Source organism: Falco rusticolus, chromosome 8 (assembly GCF_015220075.1).
Source record: "Falco rusticolus isolate bFalRus1 chromosome 8, bFalRus1.pri, whole genome shotgun sequence".
Classification (NCBI taxonomy): domain Eukaryota; kingdom Metazoa; phylum Chordata; class Aves; order Falconiformes; family Falconidae; genus Falco; species Falco rusticolus.
This window is the reverse complement of record NC_051194.1, coordinates 59,976,113-59,994,017: the sequence shown is the minus strand read 5'-3', so window position 1 is coordinate 59,994,017 and position 17,905 is coordinate 59,976,113. Positions and strand designations below refer to the sequence as shown.

The 17,905-nt window shown below is 40.3% G+C and overlaps 1 protein-coding gene across 3 annotated transcripts in view; it reads right to left on the bottom strand.

Moving 5' to 3' along the window:
• Window positions 1-17,905, bottom strand: part of DIP2A (disco interacting protein 2 homolog A) — a 121,876-nt gene that overhangs the window by 32,570 nt on the left and 71,401 nt on the right. For all 3 annotated transcript variants that reach the window (XR_005105950.1, XM_037398581.1, XM_037398582.1), the window contains exons 6-18: window positions 14,220-14,348; window positions 13,295-13,414; window positions 11,890-12,087; window positions 10,129-10,220; window positions 9,770-9,880; window positions 8,898-9,021; window positions 8,515-8,624; window positions 7,982-8,084; window positions 6,232-6,296; window positions 5,819-5,912; window positions 5,248-5,367; window positions 3,709-3,823; window positions 2,449-2,588 (exon numbers count right to left, since the gene is read on the bottom strand). Coding sequence is in view for 2 of the 3 variants with exons in the window: in XM_037398581.1 (XP_037254478.1) it covers window positions 2,449-2,588; window positions 3,709-3,823; window positions 5,248-5,367; window positions 5,819-5,912; window positions 6,232-6,296; window positions 7,982-8,084; window positions 8,515-8,624; window positions 8,898-9,021; window positions 9,770-9,880; window positions 10,129-10,220; window positions 11,890-12,087; window positions 13,295-13,414; window positions 14,220-14,348 (1,521 nt within the window). In the remaining variant the exon portion in view is untranslated. The remainder of the gene's footprint in view (window positions 1-2,448; window positions 2,589-3,708; window positions 3,824-5,247; window positions 5,368-5,818; window positions 5,913-6,231; window positions 6,297-7,981; window positions 8,085-8,514; window positions 8,625-8,897; window positions 9,022-9,769; window positions 9,881-10,128; window positions 10,221-11,889; window positions 12,088-13,294; window positions 13,415-14,219; window positions 14,349-17,905) is intronic.

The window sequence follows — 17,905 nt, the reverse complement described above, 5'->3', positions numbered from 1 at the left end:
CCATGCCACCTGTAATCTCACTGAAGTGGAAAAATGACCATTCTGTTGAGACACAGAGGCCAGTCACAGCTGACCTGGGTCTCTGCAGACAACTGTAACCATCTGAATTTGAACACTCAGGTGAAGCAATTCAGAAGCCATTAAACCACACTCATCTTTTTTTAATTTTTTTCCCCTGCACTCATGTTTTCACACTGAGGCCACACAACAAAGCAGTCATTACCCTCAATGGCTGTATTCACATTGGCCTGCCCTTAACAAACTTACTTCCTAGAGCATTAAGTTGAAGTTATTTTGCTGTAAATTACCCAGCCCATCTATCTTGTCTCAGATCCACAATGCTATAGTATGCTCAAAGATCAAGAGCAGAAAAGAGAGATGGTGATCTAATTAATTGCCACAGCAAAGAGGACACAAGGATTTTTCACAGACCTACCCAGATACCACCTGCCTGAGGGTGCCTGGCACACTAAACTCCAGCAGGATCTGCAGGATACATACAGTTCTATGAACACGTCTAGGAATGTATTAAAACTCACTGGCTGGTCACAAAGTCCTTGCTCCCAGAACATTTTTAGTATCCTGTCTACCTAGAAGGTCACAATAGAGATGTTCAGTTCTCTGCAGTTAAATAAGTATGTTGGACATGAATCCCCCCAGGAACAGCTCCTTCCCCTTTATTTTGGTATGAAGTGCAGAGCTTCTACTTAAGTTGTTATTAGTAGCAGGAGTAAGATCTGAATGTGAATTGAAGTTCAGCAAGAATAACCGATCCACCAACCTTATTGGTTGCAAAGTGGTTCTGGGAGCAATGAGGAAAATGAACAAGATCAGTACCACTTGCTACGTGACGGCTGAAATTGTTATCACCAGACTGGAAAGGTGTCTGCCTCCTTACTCGTATCGAGGGCCTTGATGTATGGAGAAGAGCTGGTTGCTGAAATAGCACAAGATGGCTCCCCACCCTCACCCTGAGTATACGCTCTACAGAGAGGAGGGCTTGGGAACCCTCCTCTCCTATTCTTACTGGGACCAAGAACAGCAAAGCCACAGGTGCCAAGGGCATGGCCAGAACAAATCAGGTTCTTTGTTCATTACATAGTAAACCTGAAGGGGTAAGGAGAATTCCAGACAATCTGTCTCTCATCCTCTCCAAGCACACCTAACCCAGGTCAGGACAGGGCCTGAAGCTAGCAAAGCTACCTCTGACAGACAGTGCCAGGGAACGTTACACTACCAGCCTAAGTGTTGCAATCTTCACTTCTGGAGTAGATGGCCCTAAGTGGTCTTTCAGGACACAGAACCCAGTCAATGTCCAGAGCCCTAGGTCTAGTTTGGCACCCTAACTTTATTAATCTTCTTCAGAGTGCTCTCCTCTCCAAGTAGGACATGACTCAGCAGCCCTGCCTCAAAAGAGAACAGGAAAGAGACAAAGTCTCTTTGCTTCAGGCCACTTAATGGGCTGGGGAACAATACCCATATCTACCCGCTTTAGGAAGCCCAGTGTTGCACACAGTGGCCTCGCAGTGACATCAAACAGCTCCCTCAGCACTCACAGGTGAATCCCACCAGGGCCCATGGACTTGTGCATGTGCAGTTTCCTTAAGTATTCCTTAACTTCAGCTCTTCTACCAAGGGGATGTCTTCCTTGCTGAGGACTCTGGGTTTGTCCTGTTTGGAGAAAAGGAGGCTGAGGGGCGACCTCATTGCTCTCTACAGCTTCCTGAGGAGGGGACACGGAGAGGGAGGTGCTGATCTCCCTGGCATCCAGCGATAGGACATGCGGGAATGGTTCAAAGCTGTGCTAGGAGAGGTTTAGACTGGACATTAGGAAGCATTTCTTTGCCAAGAGGGTGGTCACTCACTGGAACAGGCTTCCTAGAGAGCTGGTCAATGCCCCAAGCCTGCTGGTGTTTAAGAGACATTTGGACAATGCCCTTAATAACGTGCTTTAACTTTTGGTCAGCCCTGAATTGGTCAGGCAGTCGGACTAGAGAGATCATTGCAGGTCCCTTCCAACAAAACATTAAATTCCATTCTATTTCATCCTAACGCGTGGACTGTCACTTCTGGATCAAAGACAGTATTTCTTACTACGCTTCACGTTTTGTTTTGTTCTGCTGTATTTGTCATTACACAGCTGTATGTCAGCACTAATGCTAACCAGTGAAAAAGAAAACAACTCTGCAGGCCAGCCAATAGCGTCCGCCCATACCAAAATGTGTGGTCATTCAAATTTATTGTGGATTAACCTCTACTGAAAACATTGAATAATCCAGTTGAGACAGTACTTAATCGTCACGCGTTTAAGTAATGCATCAAAACGTAAGTCATACTACCTTAACGGCACTTACAATTTGACATTTTTATTTATTTCACCAGCACAAGTATAAAATAGTAGATAACTCTCGTGGAGTATGCTTAAACCTACATGAAATGCTTTCTTACCTCCAGGCATAATCTGACCAACATCCTGCACAGTTAACACTGACAGCTTCTCTTCTGTATCCACTCTTATCACGCCGAAACTCAGACAATTCATAGACAGCACTGCTTTTCCTGGAGGAGGCCCACCCAGTTCTGGAGGTCTGAAAACAGAAAGTCAAATCAGGTATGAATCAACAAATCAATGGCAATATGGCCATCAAAAATAGCATGTGAGTCTCTCAGGCTTGTTAAGGTTAAGAGAAATAACGGTTTCTTGTTTTAAACAGAGTTCAAGACTGGTAATATATTTTAACTAGATGAAAAAAGAGCTATCACAAAACATCACATAGCTTCCTTGCACTCTAAAATGTTACAGAGAAGGTTTAGTTCTATTATGGACAAAGAAGTGTCAAGAATAAGCATTTGAAGGCTGATTTTTCAAAACACCAGGAAAAATTACCAAGTGTTTGAAGGGCTTGACACCTCTTACTCTAAGCAGAATTGACTGAGGACCAACAACTCCATTTTGTGTAACTGTTCAACTTTCAGGAAGGAACAGAGCAAAAGATTCCAGGTGCTGCTGTAAAAAATAGGTAAGCACAACTCTTTAAAACTAGGAAATGTCAGTCCTCCCATCAGAGAAAGTACTTTCCAAAATCTCAAACTTTTTTGTTTCAAGTTTTCTTAAATTGTTTTTCTGAAAAAGCACATTTTGATCAAAAACCACCATAAAAAATTCCAGCATATTCGATCCATATGTCTACTAATAATCAAAGTATTTCCTTTTTTTCAGAGCACCCCTTGCTATCTCCAGAAATTCAATGGTATTTTTCAGACCAGTTACAAATATTTTTTTCTTTCTTTAGCCCCCTGTTTACAAGACATTGTACATAAGCAATTGAAGATTCAGCATCATCATCTTCCTCCCAAATAAGTAACAGTCTTGATTTTGGGGGTATTTTATAAAGGTCTTCCAGCAACATCAGTGAGGATGAGACCTCTTTTTCCCAAGCAGTAAAAAAAAACCAACCCAGCCCAAACCCCAAACTCTCATGACTGACTACTTTTAGGAAATATTAAACTTTTTAAAGCAAAACCAAAACAAAACCCATCCATCCTTCGGTGAGGGAGATACCTGCAAGCCTCAGACTTCCTCTGTCTGGGTCTTTGGGCTCCTTTATGCAGAAAATGGTCTTTTCTGACTAACATTTTAACGTTTCAATAGTCAGATACGTTTCAATAGTCAAGAAATGCAGTTCACTTCTCAGAAAAGAGAATTACCTGCGAATAGCAACAGTTAGTGCCTCAGAAGAACTAGCACAGGGGCAGATTACTTCTGGCCTCAAGCCTCTGGACTGAAATACATTCAGGAATGCATCACATGAAGATATTGACCCTAAAAAGAACAATCACACAACTAGAAACATTTCACCAAAGCTTGAGCCGTAGGATTTCCAAGTCTACACTTAGCTCAGCTACACAAATATGGTTGTACCTGCGCATAAAACCAATATACTTTCAAACTGTCTAAAAGACATTCCAGCCTATTACTATGTGTTACAATTTGGAGAAAAAACAACTGCATACTCTCTTTCTCTGGGAGCGCTCTGTAACACTTAACTTTATGGACAGTCCTTCAGCAATCACAGTATTTTGTCACTAAGGGTAACTGTATCTGTCAGTTTCCTATATAGCTCCTATAGGAGTGTTTCTCACAGAGGTCACAGAACCAAAGCGTTTAGAAATTAACATCAAATACTTCTGACATATCTTCAGTTCAGAACTCTAACTGGCCTTTAGCACTCAGCCCAAAATGCAAGAGGCTACCTCATCACCTACAGCTTTGTATTGCACAGTTGTGGCACAGCAGCATATAACACGAACCAGCAAACTTCACTGATTATATGACATCCTACGTATCATTTCATGTCAATTCATGTAAGAGTACAGCACTGACGGAAGTATGAAGTTGAAAAAACCATGAATTTACACAGCTAAGAAAAGCAAACAGCAATGAAAAAGCAGCAGCATCACTAGCTTACAAACAGCATCTCATTACAGAATGAACTGCCTAACTTTGCAAGCATCAGCTCTGAAACAATGCTTACAGCAAATACAATCATAGCAAGACTATTTCAAGCTTTCACCTTCTGCCAGCACCTTGCTGACCTCTCATCACGCAACTCCAAGGAACCTGAAATACTATTGATTTTCTGGTGTATGAGAACAGCAAAACTAAGCAACTAAGGTAGGTATATTCTTGCCTCTTGCAAAAAAAACCCCAAAAAAACCCAAAAAAAACCACCAACCCTCCCAGCTGCTTTCTCAAATTACTGTAAACCACCACCATACAACTGACAGAAAAAGGCAAGAACCTACCGCATATTCTAGTTAATAGTTGTCATGGTTTTGAGTTAAGGCTGTGATTGCTCCCATTTTTATGTCCTTGCACGTGACTGAGACAAGCCCTAGGGTCACGTACAGAATCAGACACACTGCAACTCAAAGATTTTATGTCTACATGCAATACATGAGCAACTACTTTGAAACTGGCATTACAATTTACTTGAAATTTTTAAAAGCCTCTTTCAAATCACATTGCCTACTATTCCTTCTATGAAGAACAGATCCTTCAGAACAATTTCTATGGAAGTTTTGCTCCAGTGTCCTTGGCAAAGAAATATTGCTGCTGTCTGTTTTGCTGAGGACGAACTATAGCCAGTGCTGCTGAGATCCTACAGTCCAGATCCAAAGATCTGTGATTTACAGCGTGCTTCAGCTCACCTTGGACCGACACTCAGAAAATGCATCCATACTCACATGGATTAGCTCCATCTGCCACTATTAACATTCGTAAAGAGCTCAGACTGACATCTCTCTGATCCCTCTGAGCCAAAAGTGACCAGTGCATATCACGGGACTTCACTACTGCTACACGGGCTGAAAGTAAAAAAAATAATTATGGTGTGTGTGCAGAACAAAACAAAGTCCAATTATAAATGTATATAAATATTTTTGTGTATTTACGTAAATTTATGAAACAAATACAACTGCCAAATATGTAACTAATATGACGTGTATACTCAACGTCTCCAGATGGACTTGATTATAGAATTTAAATGTTTGGTATAAATTCAAATACTGAGATAAGAAACACAGTTTCTTTAAAAGTCTATCAGAAGAAGCCATCAATGTCACTCATCAATGAATCTATCAGTACAAGTAACACTGAAATGGAGTCCCCAGTTGCTAAAGATGTGGCAGAGAAAGTTATCTGGATAAACAGCAGTGGCCTCAGCTTAGAGCAGACGTTTTACACAAACTAATTATTTTATTTTTTTTTTAAATCATCTAAAAAGAGATGGGTTAAGTAAAAATCCTTTAAGGTTACCTTTGTATGAGCAGACTTTCTGTATCCAGGAAAGTGGATTAACCTTCATTAATGCATAGGGAATACTGATGACATGCATCCTGTTCATAACACTCTATCAGAAAAATATTTAAAAATAAACTTTCAGGTGGTTCAAAGAACACACAACATGTACCAACACTTTAAAAAAAAACCACCAAAAAATTCATTACAGCTACAATGTAACTCTTACATGTAATTGTTAGTGAAAACTATGTGACTTAGTAAAAACATAAGCTATGTCTGTGCAGTCTGTTATTGAAAAAGTAACACTTTATTCTGAAAAAAATAAATACTGAAACATAAACAGAGTTTATAACCTCATTCCGAAACCAGCACTCTACCCCTGAGAGAAGCAACTTGCTGCAGTTCTTTCCATTCATTCAAATACTCACCGTTAATACTCCATGCCAAAGACCAGCATCTCTTTTGAAATCCAAGACATTTGTTAGCGTTTCAGCTGAAAGCAAAGGAAAAACTATCAGACTTAAGAAGCGTATTTATGAAAATATTTAAACACCCAAAATATTTGTTAAAGCAACTATGAAACTTCCAGCACTACTAAGAAATCAAAGTTATGTTGCCATGCTTCTTGTCTATAACACACAGACTGCTTAAGCTGGAAGTGTCTTATTTTTCTTACAACAATCATCTTTGTATTATGATAACAGATTAGATTGTTACAAGGTATACTGGGTATGGCTTACACAGAACACAAACCTTGTGACAGCATCTCTAGCGTGTGGCAATAGCTTTGAAAAATGAACATACAAGAGGACAAGAGAATTCAGTGCCCTCTGTGAAGATCGAAAATGTTAATGGCCAGTAACATGTTACTCCGCAATTGTCTGAATTAACACGTGTGGACCCCTTTGGTCCATAACTAGTTGCCATCATCCTTTCAGGATTCAGGAATCACTGTACAATCCTTTACCTACAAGCTGGGTGCACTGCCCCCTCTCCTGGCACGGTTCTTGTAGTCGGCAGCTGTGATGGGAAGGTGCCCCAAAATGAAAACGGGAGAGTCCTCTTTGGTAAGTGAAAAGAATACAGACACCTCACTGTGAAAACCTCTTTTACCCTATCATACTACTTATGTGGACTTGAAAGCACTACCAGGCATAAACCGATTGCCCAAATGAGGAAGGAAAGAACCCCACAAGTGCAAGAGAGGACAGTTAGCAACTGTTTGCAGCCTGCTCATGCCCTCAAATGCAGTACCTACGATCACAACCCTAGTGTAAGTAATCGGACCACGTGACTTGCACTGGGACTTCCAACTTTGTGATCTAGGCAGGCAGGGTTATCAAAGGTGCAAGAGCAGTAAGGCCAAGCAAGTTGGGGTGGTTTTCAATAGGGTAACTCGGACTTTCTTGATCAAGCCTGTCTTTCGGGGGTCAAGTCACACTCCGAGGAATCACAAAAGTAGAAGAGCTGTAAGGCCTATGATGCATATTACATCCCACCGAGTCATTACTGGGTTTCAAGTCAGGACTTCCAAAGGCCTTCCCTTTGGTCAATAACCGCAACTCTTCCCCCGAAGAGGTAAGAAGCTGCCTAACTGACACCAGCCTGTCTGCACGGCACACCAGTCTGCACTATTAGAGCTGCTACAACTGCAACGGGCAGCATCCAATGCTCTTCAAAGAGATCCAAGCTACCCAAATGGCCTCCAGGATCAGTTTCTGCGGGGAGGGCTCTTCAACTCCACACGTGGGCATCTCAAACTGGCCTACTCATGACTTCTTAAAGTGGCCAGTGTGTTCAAAAGGCATTAGGGAGGGCAAACCAGATTTGTAGCAAAGCTGTTTTCAAGATGATGAAAAAAAAATAATCAGTATAGCTCTTACCACCAACTAACAAATTTATGAAGACTGAAAAATCCAAACGTCTGAATAAAATCGATAAGGATCTTAGGTTAAAAAAATGTTAATACATTATGATTATGGTTTCAAAACTGGCTTCTTATTTTCCTTCACATAGCACACCAATTTTGAATGCGCAAGTTTGTCTTCCCCTTTGCAGTCAAAGCTACTACTGCTTATCTAAAGTTCTTTTAAGACACTAAACATGACTTTGCAGCGTAAATTGTCGGAATATTCAAAGTTACAAGTATCATTTTAAAGCTGTACCTATCTAACTTACCTTCTGAATAACCACATGCCTGCGTCAATGCATGACAGTGTGCCAGCATGGAAGCATGAGATATAGTAATGCCCACTGTGCTGCCCTCTTTACTTGTTTTGTACTGAAAAGAGAAAGTTTACATATGCGTTAGAATAACACCAAAATGTAGAAAATTTATAGTTCTGAACTGAAAGGACATTTTATTACAAAAATGAAGCAAGCTTCTTAAAAAAAATCAAAAAGCTACATAAAGAATACGTTTGTGTTCAGAGAACACAGTACTATCATATGAAATCTGACTGTTTCTCTACTCCAATTAAACAAATCATCTCAGGGATCCAAAAATGCCAATAATCCCCAATCTTCAATTTGATCCAACACAACCACTCAAATGACAGTTTGCCGGCAACCCTGAGGGAAGCATTCTTGTTCCACAGTTAAAAATAATACAGTCATCTCTCCTATTGCATCAAGAGATTAAAGGAAGAAAACATGCTGTGACAGAAACTGCAAGAGAGTAACCGTAGATTAGGCATATTATACTGGATCACCTCAATATAAGCAATCTCAGCAGTGGCATCCCGTACTTGTGGATGCCAGTCCTTAGCTGGTTTTGCCAGATGCTTCCCATCAATCACAAACCAAATGAGACGAGGCCAGCCTTCAAGGAAAGAGAAAAGCTACTGTCATTACAGTTCCAAAGTCTGTTTTCCCTCCCTGCCCCGGCATTCGGGGATAACACCACAAGGCAGGCAAAGGCTGCAGCATCACCCCTCTGACAGGGAGCAGCACTAAGTACTGCCTTGACAATTAAGGCAATCGTTCTTTGTATGTAAGCTAGAAGCATGCAAGCAAACTCAAAGATTGTTGTTTAATAGCAGCAATGGATATTTTCTTTATCCTATAAAGACATTTGAGTAGCTTAAAAACATACCTTTGAATGTAACCACCTCGCCAGTCTGAGCTTTAGGAAGGCCTTTTTGACAGGCGTCAGTGGTTAAAGCTAGTGTTACCCCACAGCTGCCCAAAAGAAATCCAATCTGCTGGCTGCCAGCATCCTACAGAGAAAACACGTTATAGCAAACTTATAAATAATGAAGCCTTCATATGGTTTACTGTAACTTTTCCATGTTTAGAAAATATTAAGCCAATTTATATCACAGGAAGAAGTATGCTTCTAACCCGTAAGACCTTTTATGGAAGACAAAAGACAAATCTACACTCAAAAGGCTTAGTTTTGCTTAGTGCCGACAAAGTTAGATTTGGCAGCAGATCTGGCAAGCAATGGTAGCAAAGCAGTGTCAAAAGCAATGCTCGTGCAGCCCTCTCCAACCCAACAGCGATGTTTGCAAGTTCTGGTAGAACAGAGAGCTGGTCTGCTGCTGTTTCCGAGTCCTGCAGCACTGAAAAGCGCAGCCTGTGGCTTTTCAGTTCTTCCCTAATAAGCTCAATGTGTGTGGGATTATACCAGTATTTCCAATAACTATGGTGTCTCTGCCTGCCTACGCTCTCATTACTCAGCGTGAGAACTGAAAAGACAGCATTTCTGTGTTGTATTCTGAGAAACACTTTCACACATCTTTTAAAAAATAATGAATTAAAATAATTTCTGCGGTTCCATATCCTAAAAATAGTTAACTTACTAGCTTCAAACTATTTCCCCCCTTCCCCAGCCAAATATTAAAACACTTTCCAAGCATATAACATGCACTGAGTAGCTCAGCCGATGCACCATACCAGGCTTGAGACCCCACCCACTCTTCATTTATTTATGAAACTATAAAAATGCTGAATGTATTTGCCTACCTTTCTTGTTAGTGGAACTTCTATTGGGACAGGAATAAGTTCTGCCAGGAGACACCCATAAAATGCCACCATAAACATAACTGGATCGCTATTAGGAAATACGAGAGCCACCTACAAAAATACATTCAAATAACAATAAATGTTTTTTGTCGTCATTTGTGGGGTAAGGGCTGCATTTTCATTTGAGAAAAAGAAAATCTTCACAGCAATGTTCACATTCATATTTAAACCAGGAACAGAAATACTAAACGTTGTGGTAACATGCTATTACAAGCCACAGTATTACAAGATTTTCTTTAGCTAAAGCTGTTCCCCACTGACTGTTTTATCTGTGGAGATCATTTCCAGCAGCAGCCTACCCGGTCTCCAGGTTTCAGCAGTGGTTCATTCTTAGTGGTTAGCTTGTTTAGCAGGGTATACGCTAACTTCAAGCTTCGACTCCACAGCTTGCCTGAAGAAAAAAAAGACAATACAGAAATTAAAAAAAACAACCCCAAAACCTAAAACTTTAACACTTAATCGGCAAATCTCAGTGCCTTATATATGCACTAGGCAAGTCAGTTTTATTAGAACAAGGTCAACAGGCACATGAGCAAGTAATTTGGGAAAAGTGAACATTACTGTTGTGAAAGCAATGCCACCCCACAAACCTACTGCGTTCTTCCAATGTTTCAGTGCACACGCACACACACACACATGTAATCTGGTTGATACAACCTAACTGCAATTCCAAAAGGCACTTAACAAGACTCCTTCCTAAGGGCTCTTAGAGAAAGCAATCTGCTTGGGATAAAAAGAAAAATCCTAAACTGGCCAAAAAAAATTAACTGAAATTTAAGGAACAATGGGTAGGAGTACATGCCAGAATATGTGGCTCTGTGAAATGCCACTTCAGTGCCCTGTAGTGATCTAAAGAGCTTTCAGTAATTCAGAATATAAAAATTATTCCAAGCTACTAAATACAAAGACAACAATCTAACTACTTATTTGACACAATATATAAATAAATTCTTAATTTGTAGCCTGAAAAAAACCCCCAACCCTCCACATTTGCTAAATAAAAACCCCACCTGTCTATAACAAACGGAGCAACAGCAAAACTCTTCCACCGTAAATGGTAAATCAAAAGCAAGAACCCCAAAAAATGCACGCCATGGCAAACCACGTGCCTCTGGAGCTCAGCTTTCTAGTACAGCGTCTTTACCATGGACTGACATCCACACTCAGATCCCTTCAGACCACGTAGCAACTACCAGTTATTTTATGTTTGTCAGCCTCAGACTTCTTCAGTTCAACAGTTGGGTTTTTTCTGTGTAATTTCCAGTTACATAAAGAAAAGTTACACAGGACTCAAGTACCTCAAACCTCCAGTTCTTTATCGAACTGGCCATTCAGTGCAGCTAGCAGAAGTACAATTTAGAGCTTGGTTTCTTTTTAGTTTGTCTTTTCCTTTCCTTTCTTTAAATGCAGAATTAAACATGATATTCTAAACGGTTCTCAAAGCTCCACTGCAAAGCGATAAAACTAACGCAGCTGCTCAGCTACGTTTCCTAGTATACTTCATCTGTAAGAATGCAAACAAGAAATCTTAACATTATAACATACTATACAATGAAATGCTGCAGTTAGCTGTCCTGGGGGACACAATCATCTTCCAAAAAAAATGAAATTACTACATCACTTGTATTGATTCAGGCAAGTTTCACTTCCCACAGTAACATCCTTAATATGCTCCTGAAATACAAGCCTTCTCTATAAGGATATGCAAGAATATGCTAAAATTTAGTATCTACTCTGGGAATCTGAAAAGTGCATTATTACTCATCTGTTTCTTCCTCCTATTTTACACCAGGCTATTTTTAGTGTTCTTTTAAGAACACCCCCCACCCCCCACGATTGTTTGAAATTTACAAACAGTCACTTGTAAAGAATCAATACCATAGACATTTTCCCTTCATTAACTTTCAAATGTTTTTCATATGCAATGAATTAGTAATTTGCATTCAAATAGCAATCTCAAAGTATGTACCATGAGCACAGTCAGCCCCTCTTAAGCAAAGCAAAGTGTTCATTCTGCAATGAACATCTAATCCTTCCTTACACTTACCACCAACACTTACCGTAGGTGAGCGTGTAAATAGCTTTCCCAGTCGTATCCAGTGCCGTCAGGCAAGGGGCTTTTGGCTGGGTAGTTCCCCAGCGCTGCAGGGCAGCCAGCAGAGAAGGTGGCCAGTTGGTTACCACACCTAAGGGTTCACCTTTGAGTACATTCATCTGATTTCCTTCAGGCTTTGGTTGATTTGGGTCAGGCTGTTGCACTAAAACCAGAGTAAAATGGCAAATATCAAACTTTACAATGTGTGCAAGTTACACTTAACAGACTATTCTACAAACTGTTCTCACCTTCCTCTTCCTCACAGCTATCATTACTTCTCTGCGTTATGATGATGCTACACTAATCATCCGTTGGTTCACAAAAAATAATTACCATCCCTACAGAGTTCTGATTCCACATTATTGAAAGAAAAGGGCCACAGGCACCGAATTTGAATCTCTAGTTTACTTTTTTCTCTGCTTTGGAAAGATGGTATTTTCTCTTTGTTCTGCACATCTATTTAAATGAAAGCCTAACCCAAGTCAAGAAGTGTTATCAGAGAGAACGGCTTCAATGACAACTGGTTGTTTATTTTTGCTGCACCGAATTCTCAAAAGGTAACGAAGAATGACACTATGCTTCTATGAAAATGTATTTTTAAAAAAAGCTGGATGATATGCTCCTTGTACAGATTATCTACAATTAAAGCTGCACTGCTCACAGAATATTTCATTTGATTTCCGGACCATGTCTCAGCGGTGGAACATTGCAGGGTTTGTATGCCATTTGGTCTCTGAGAAGCCTGCTGTTAAAATCCTGCCCCAAGCTGCTCAAGAAGGTGAAGTATCTTCATCTCAGTTATTAAAACAAAGTGACATTTGGATTTAGCTAACACTCAATCTATGCCATAGCTAAACCCAACAGTTCGAAGCGATGCTCTCTGCTCTCCACAATAACACACATGCACCTCAATGAAAAGACTAGAGCTGCAATCACTTTGTATCTTAAAGCATCAAAAAAATAGTACAGGGAATCTAGTAGCAGCTGCTCAAAAACGTCACATCAAGAACAAAATTTTCATTTACTCTTTAAGACTAAAAGAACAGAACGCAAATGATCCTCCAAACTCAGCTGATGCAGCTGGTTTTAAAGGCAGCTACATATTGCTAAGCAACTTCTCCATTTCTAAGATATGGGTTTTTTCCACCAGAAGAGAGAGGACAAGAGAACAAGTACACTGGGTGGGAGGGTTGAACTGAACATAGCTTCACTTCAGTGGTCATAACATACGACCATTCTCTCTCTGATTTAACAATTCCACCATGATTTTCTATTGGGAAGAGGAAAAGAAAACAACACTTGCTAAGAAGCATCTGTACTTTCCTGAACCGCTTACACAGAGAGAAAAATGCGTTTGAAAGAAAATTAACCTTCTAGCAGTTCTTCAAAATCATCAACAAAAAACTCTTTCAAAGGTGGGCGCTTTGGTCTTTTCAAGGTATTTAGAAGCTGCTGGATTTTAGAGGACACTCTGCTATTCACTGGGACACCTGCCAAACAGAAAAGACTTATTACTTACCATATATTAACAAACAGACTAAAACACATGCTGCCACACTGCTGACAACATTACGCTAAGCTCAGTGCAGCTTTCATGCGGAAGAGTCATTCAAGTTGAGCAGCTTGTTTGGAAAAAGCCAGCTTTAATCAGAAACAGTTTCAACCATGGATTTTTTGTTTTAAAACAACACTGTTGCCTAGCTACCTGGACGATGCATATACCTTCTCACACTTTAGCTTTTCAAACTGCTGACTGCTTCATGAGATTCCAATACAAACCTGAAGAATGTTATTTTCTTCAAGGGTCTAGGTATTTGCTGCATCTTAACATTCACCCAGTTCTGAAAGTGTGAGGATGCTTGGAAAAAATAAGTCAATCTTTCAATATTTTACAGGTCTAGGAAAAAATAATCACAACAAAACCCATTCTGAATGCTGATTTTCAATTGTATATGCGATATATTTTAAATGAAATATAAATATGTATGTTTATTTATATTTATGGCAATCTATAGCTCTGAGGTGATATAAAATCAAAACGTGAGACTGAAGGGCTTACATTGCCTTTTACCATGGAAATATATCCAGAAATGGGGGCATGGCTCCCACCAGCAGAAGATGGGGAACACAGAACAGGTCCCTCCCCTGTGACAGACCCACAGACACACCACACTGCTGCAGAGCTTTGGAGGGGCAGGTACGCAGCACACAACGGGCATCACGCTCTGTTACGCACTCGCTTATTCAGAAAAAGGGACACAAGACAGAGGGGTAGGAGGTTTGTAATACAATCACCATCTGCAGTTTCCAAAATGCTGCTGTTGTAGCCTCTGGGAACTCCTCGTACTGATGCTACCTGTGGACGCTCATGATGTAAATGTTCTACCAGGCCAGTGGTTACATCTGGAGGTGCAGAGTGGTTATCTGTAGAAAAGGAAGACAGACATGGGAGCTCATCAGTCATCTTAAGAATCAATATCTCCAAAGCTGCTTCTTAAAGCATTCTTGCTGTTTTCTCATGTGTTTTTAACAAACACTGATTTCTCTAATCAAACTGTAATCAAAATCTTCTAGATACAGAGGGAACCCTGAAAGGAACCAGCATGTCTTTCCAGAGTAGAGAGGGGCTATTCCAACATGCCAAGTGATCCAAATTCTGACAAAAAAAGACAGCGGTGGTTCACTTCATCACTTCAAGGTGAAACCAAGGAGATCCATTATGAACAAACAGCACAAGTCTAGCTGTTTCTTCTGTGGTGCAGAGCAATGCTTCGGGAATATCATCATTCCCAATTTGTCACCTAGATTATGGAAAGGTTTTGTAGTGGAATCACAGGTTAGGAAGTGGCAGTATCCAGGAGAAGTGTTCGAACAAGAAAAAACAAGAATTGCAGGCCCAAAATATTCAGAATCCTAATGAGTAAAAATAGGAGTGCAAGAGGAAAGAGTTTAAGAACATGCTGCTGCGCTGTGCTGGAGGAACTGCTTCGGGTCACACAGCTCTGCGGTGATAGCTCCTGCAGGGCCTCAGCATGCCACAAACCCTGCAGGAAAGAACTCAAAAACATACGGAGATCTGGGCAATGCTGTGAAATGCATGTACTACCTCACCCATTTTGCAGAAACAATTAGCACTAAGATAACAAGTGCTCATAGCCCTGACCACAGATTTCCAGAGCTGACATGTAAGCCACCAGTCACCAGTACAGCTCTAAGCAGTTTTAGAGGGATCACCAGAAGAAAAAAAGAAATCCATTCCCATACTTTCCGATGGTCATCGCTGCAATGCCAACTTTTGTATTGCAGAGACCTGCCTTGCTGAGTACAAAGCAAGGACCAAAACTCCTGTCATGTGGATAAGGTACCTGAAGGACAAAGTATCGCTTCATCTCTCTGATAAATGCCAGAACCAGTAACAAGAAGTGACAAATAAAATCAGCATAAAGCTGATCTATATAACCATTTTATAGGGCATATAGACAGCCTGCGCACTCCGAGTAAATTGAAACACTCTTGCTCTGTTCTACATACTTTTTTAGGTGCTTTTTAGTTGTTTATTTTCCTTAGCTTTACCGAAGTCCCAAAACAAGCAGCACAAAAATCAACCACAGAAAAGAGGGCACAGTCAAATGTACCTGGCTGCCATACTGCAAATATTAGCCCCTAAGTCCATACTTCTCACCTGAGAAACCCTGCAGTGATTATCCGTGTCTAAAGCTTTCACTCCTTGGATACACCAGCAAGAACTACAATTAGGGACGTATGTGCAGTGGGGTTTCATCAGTGGAAGGCCCCAAAATGGCATTCCAATAGATGAAGTTGTCACCACTGAACATTAAGGCGACTCAAAATGTACGCTGAAAGTGACGTACACGTAGGTACAAATAAAACAATCAAGACAGGACAAGACAGACTGGCACACACTGTGAGACTTGGTGCACATCAGGGTCAGAAGCCGTGCATAAAGTACAGAAGTTGAAATGCTGCTGGATGCAGGTTTTACAGTGCATATTTCTGTTGGGAAAAAGCAATCTTCCACCCACATGCATGAGGCAAATATCCGAAATACAAAAGCTCTGCAATTAGATGCTCAGCAAATAACAGAAGAAAGAAGCTATTTGGGAACATTTTACAGAAGAGCTGTGTACTTGGGAACAGCTCAAAGAAATCACACAAAAAATGAGAATGCTCAGAAAAGGAACAAAAACCCCATTAACAATCATTCCCAACTGAAAACAAGCACAAAAATTTGCTATATATGGAGATGCTAATCTAGAGCATTCATGTATCTTACAAGCATCTCAGAGCCAAGGTTCACAAAAATCGATGTCCCTCACCACAGAGGGGAAACGGCAGGTGACCTTATGAACAACTTCTCTGCTGCCCACATCTATTTCACCTTGCATACAGCAGAGAACTGACTCCCTCCTAATTCTGCCTTGAGAAGGCAAAATTCTTTCTATGCATGCAGAAGGACCAAGTCCAGTTTTCAGGATTTATGCTCAAATAAAAACCACATTAGCTTCTTTAATTATTTAGGCATTTTATTAATGTATGCCCATGAGAAACCATTAAATTAGTCTGTATCATCTAGAGATACTGTGGCAAAGCAGAGAAAGAAGTGGTGAGTAGTTAAAAAAAAAAAAAAAAGTCTTAACAGACTTGTGACTTCAGGAAAAATGTTAATTGGATTTAGACTGAAGTACCTTTCCATTATTGATTAGAAGACAGACATAAATGCAAAAGAGAGCAGTGGCCCAAGAAAGAACAAACGGGATATGATACAGAAACCAAAAAGCTAGGCATTAGAGAGAAAGTAGGCTCTAAGGGGGAATCTCAGGGTAAAGAAAAGTCCCCTCCCTAGCAGGAAGTCAGGTTAGACCTAGAGATGGCTATGTATGACTGGTTCGTCTCCAGGAAACCACTGGACCAAAACAGACATTTAAAAGAAGTTTATTACATTGCATGGGAACAATAGGAGAAAAGAAAAAAACAACCAAACCACCAGAAGAGTGCACCAACCCAGCCAGAACACAAAATAGCATCCACAAGCCACTACTTCATTCTTGCATTTCCTCTTCCATAAACGCTTTGAAACAGTTTCTAAACACACTTCACTCTTACAGCTCCTGTAAAACCGCTTACAGAGCCATGGCACTTCAGAACACCTACGCTTATAATGCTGCTTCCCCTTAAAAAACCAAACTGTAAGTCGTTCAGTAACTAGTGGGTCAATACCATGATAATCCCTTTTTCCAGCTACTCTAACAAGAGCTAAGTTGGGAAATACTCCATAGCTGAGATGGTGACCTTGAAAAAAACCCAGACACACTGGCAGCCTTATTCATTTTAAAGAAAATATTACACTACAAAAAAGAAGCCCCCCAAACAACATCCAGATGTTCTCCTTGCTTTTATAGCTGATCAACGAACAGCTTAAAAACAATGCATATTCCTATCTGACTTTATTAATTACTGTAACCTTGCACTTGCAACACTGCAGTCTACTGCTTGGGTATTTAGTACAATTCATCATTAAAAATGCAAGCCGGAGAAGATGAGCCGCAAGGGAACGATCTGCTAAATTTAAATTCTCTGACATATCAAAGTTGTGAATAGTTATTCAGTACATAGTCAAAATACCAAATATTTTAGTAAGGCACAGTATTTAAAATATATAAGATGCCTTTTATATTGCTGATGGCAGCATATTAACTGAGAAAATAAATTGTCTTCTATGCTCTAGGACAAATTAAAAGGGTCCTTTTTGAAAGTATACTAGTATTTATCGATAATCAGAAAGGTTTGCCATGTAAGAACTGCCTAAGTTTTCATATTCTTGTGAGCAAGGAAGACTACAGACAAACATGAAAAATGTCACAACTGAATTGTTACCAGACATGCATGAATGTTACCCAGCTAGAAATGAAAATTGATGGAACATGGCAAGCATTTCAGAAATGAGGAAGATTATTCTTATG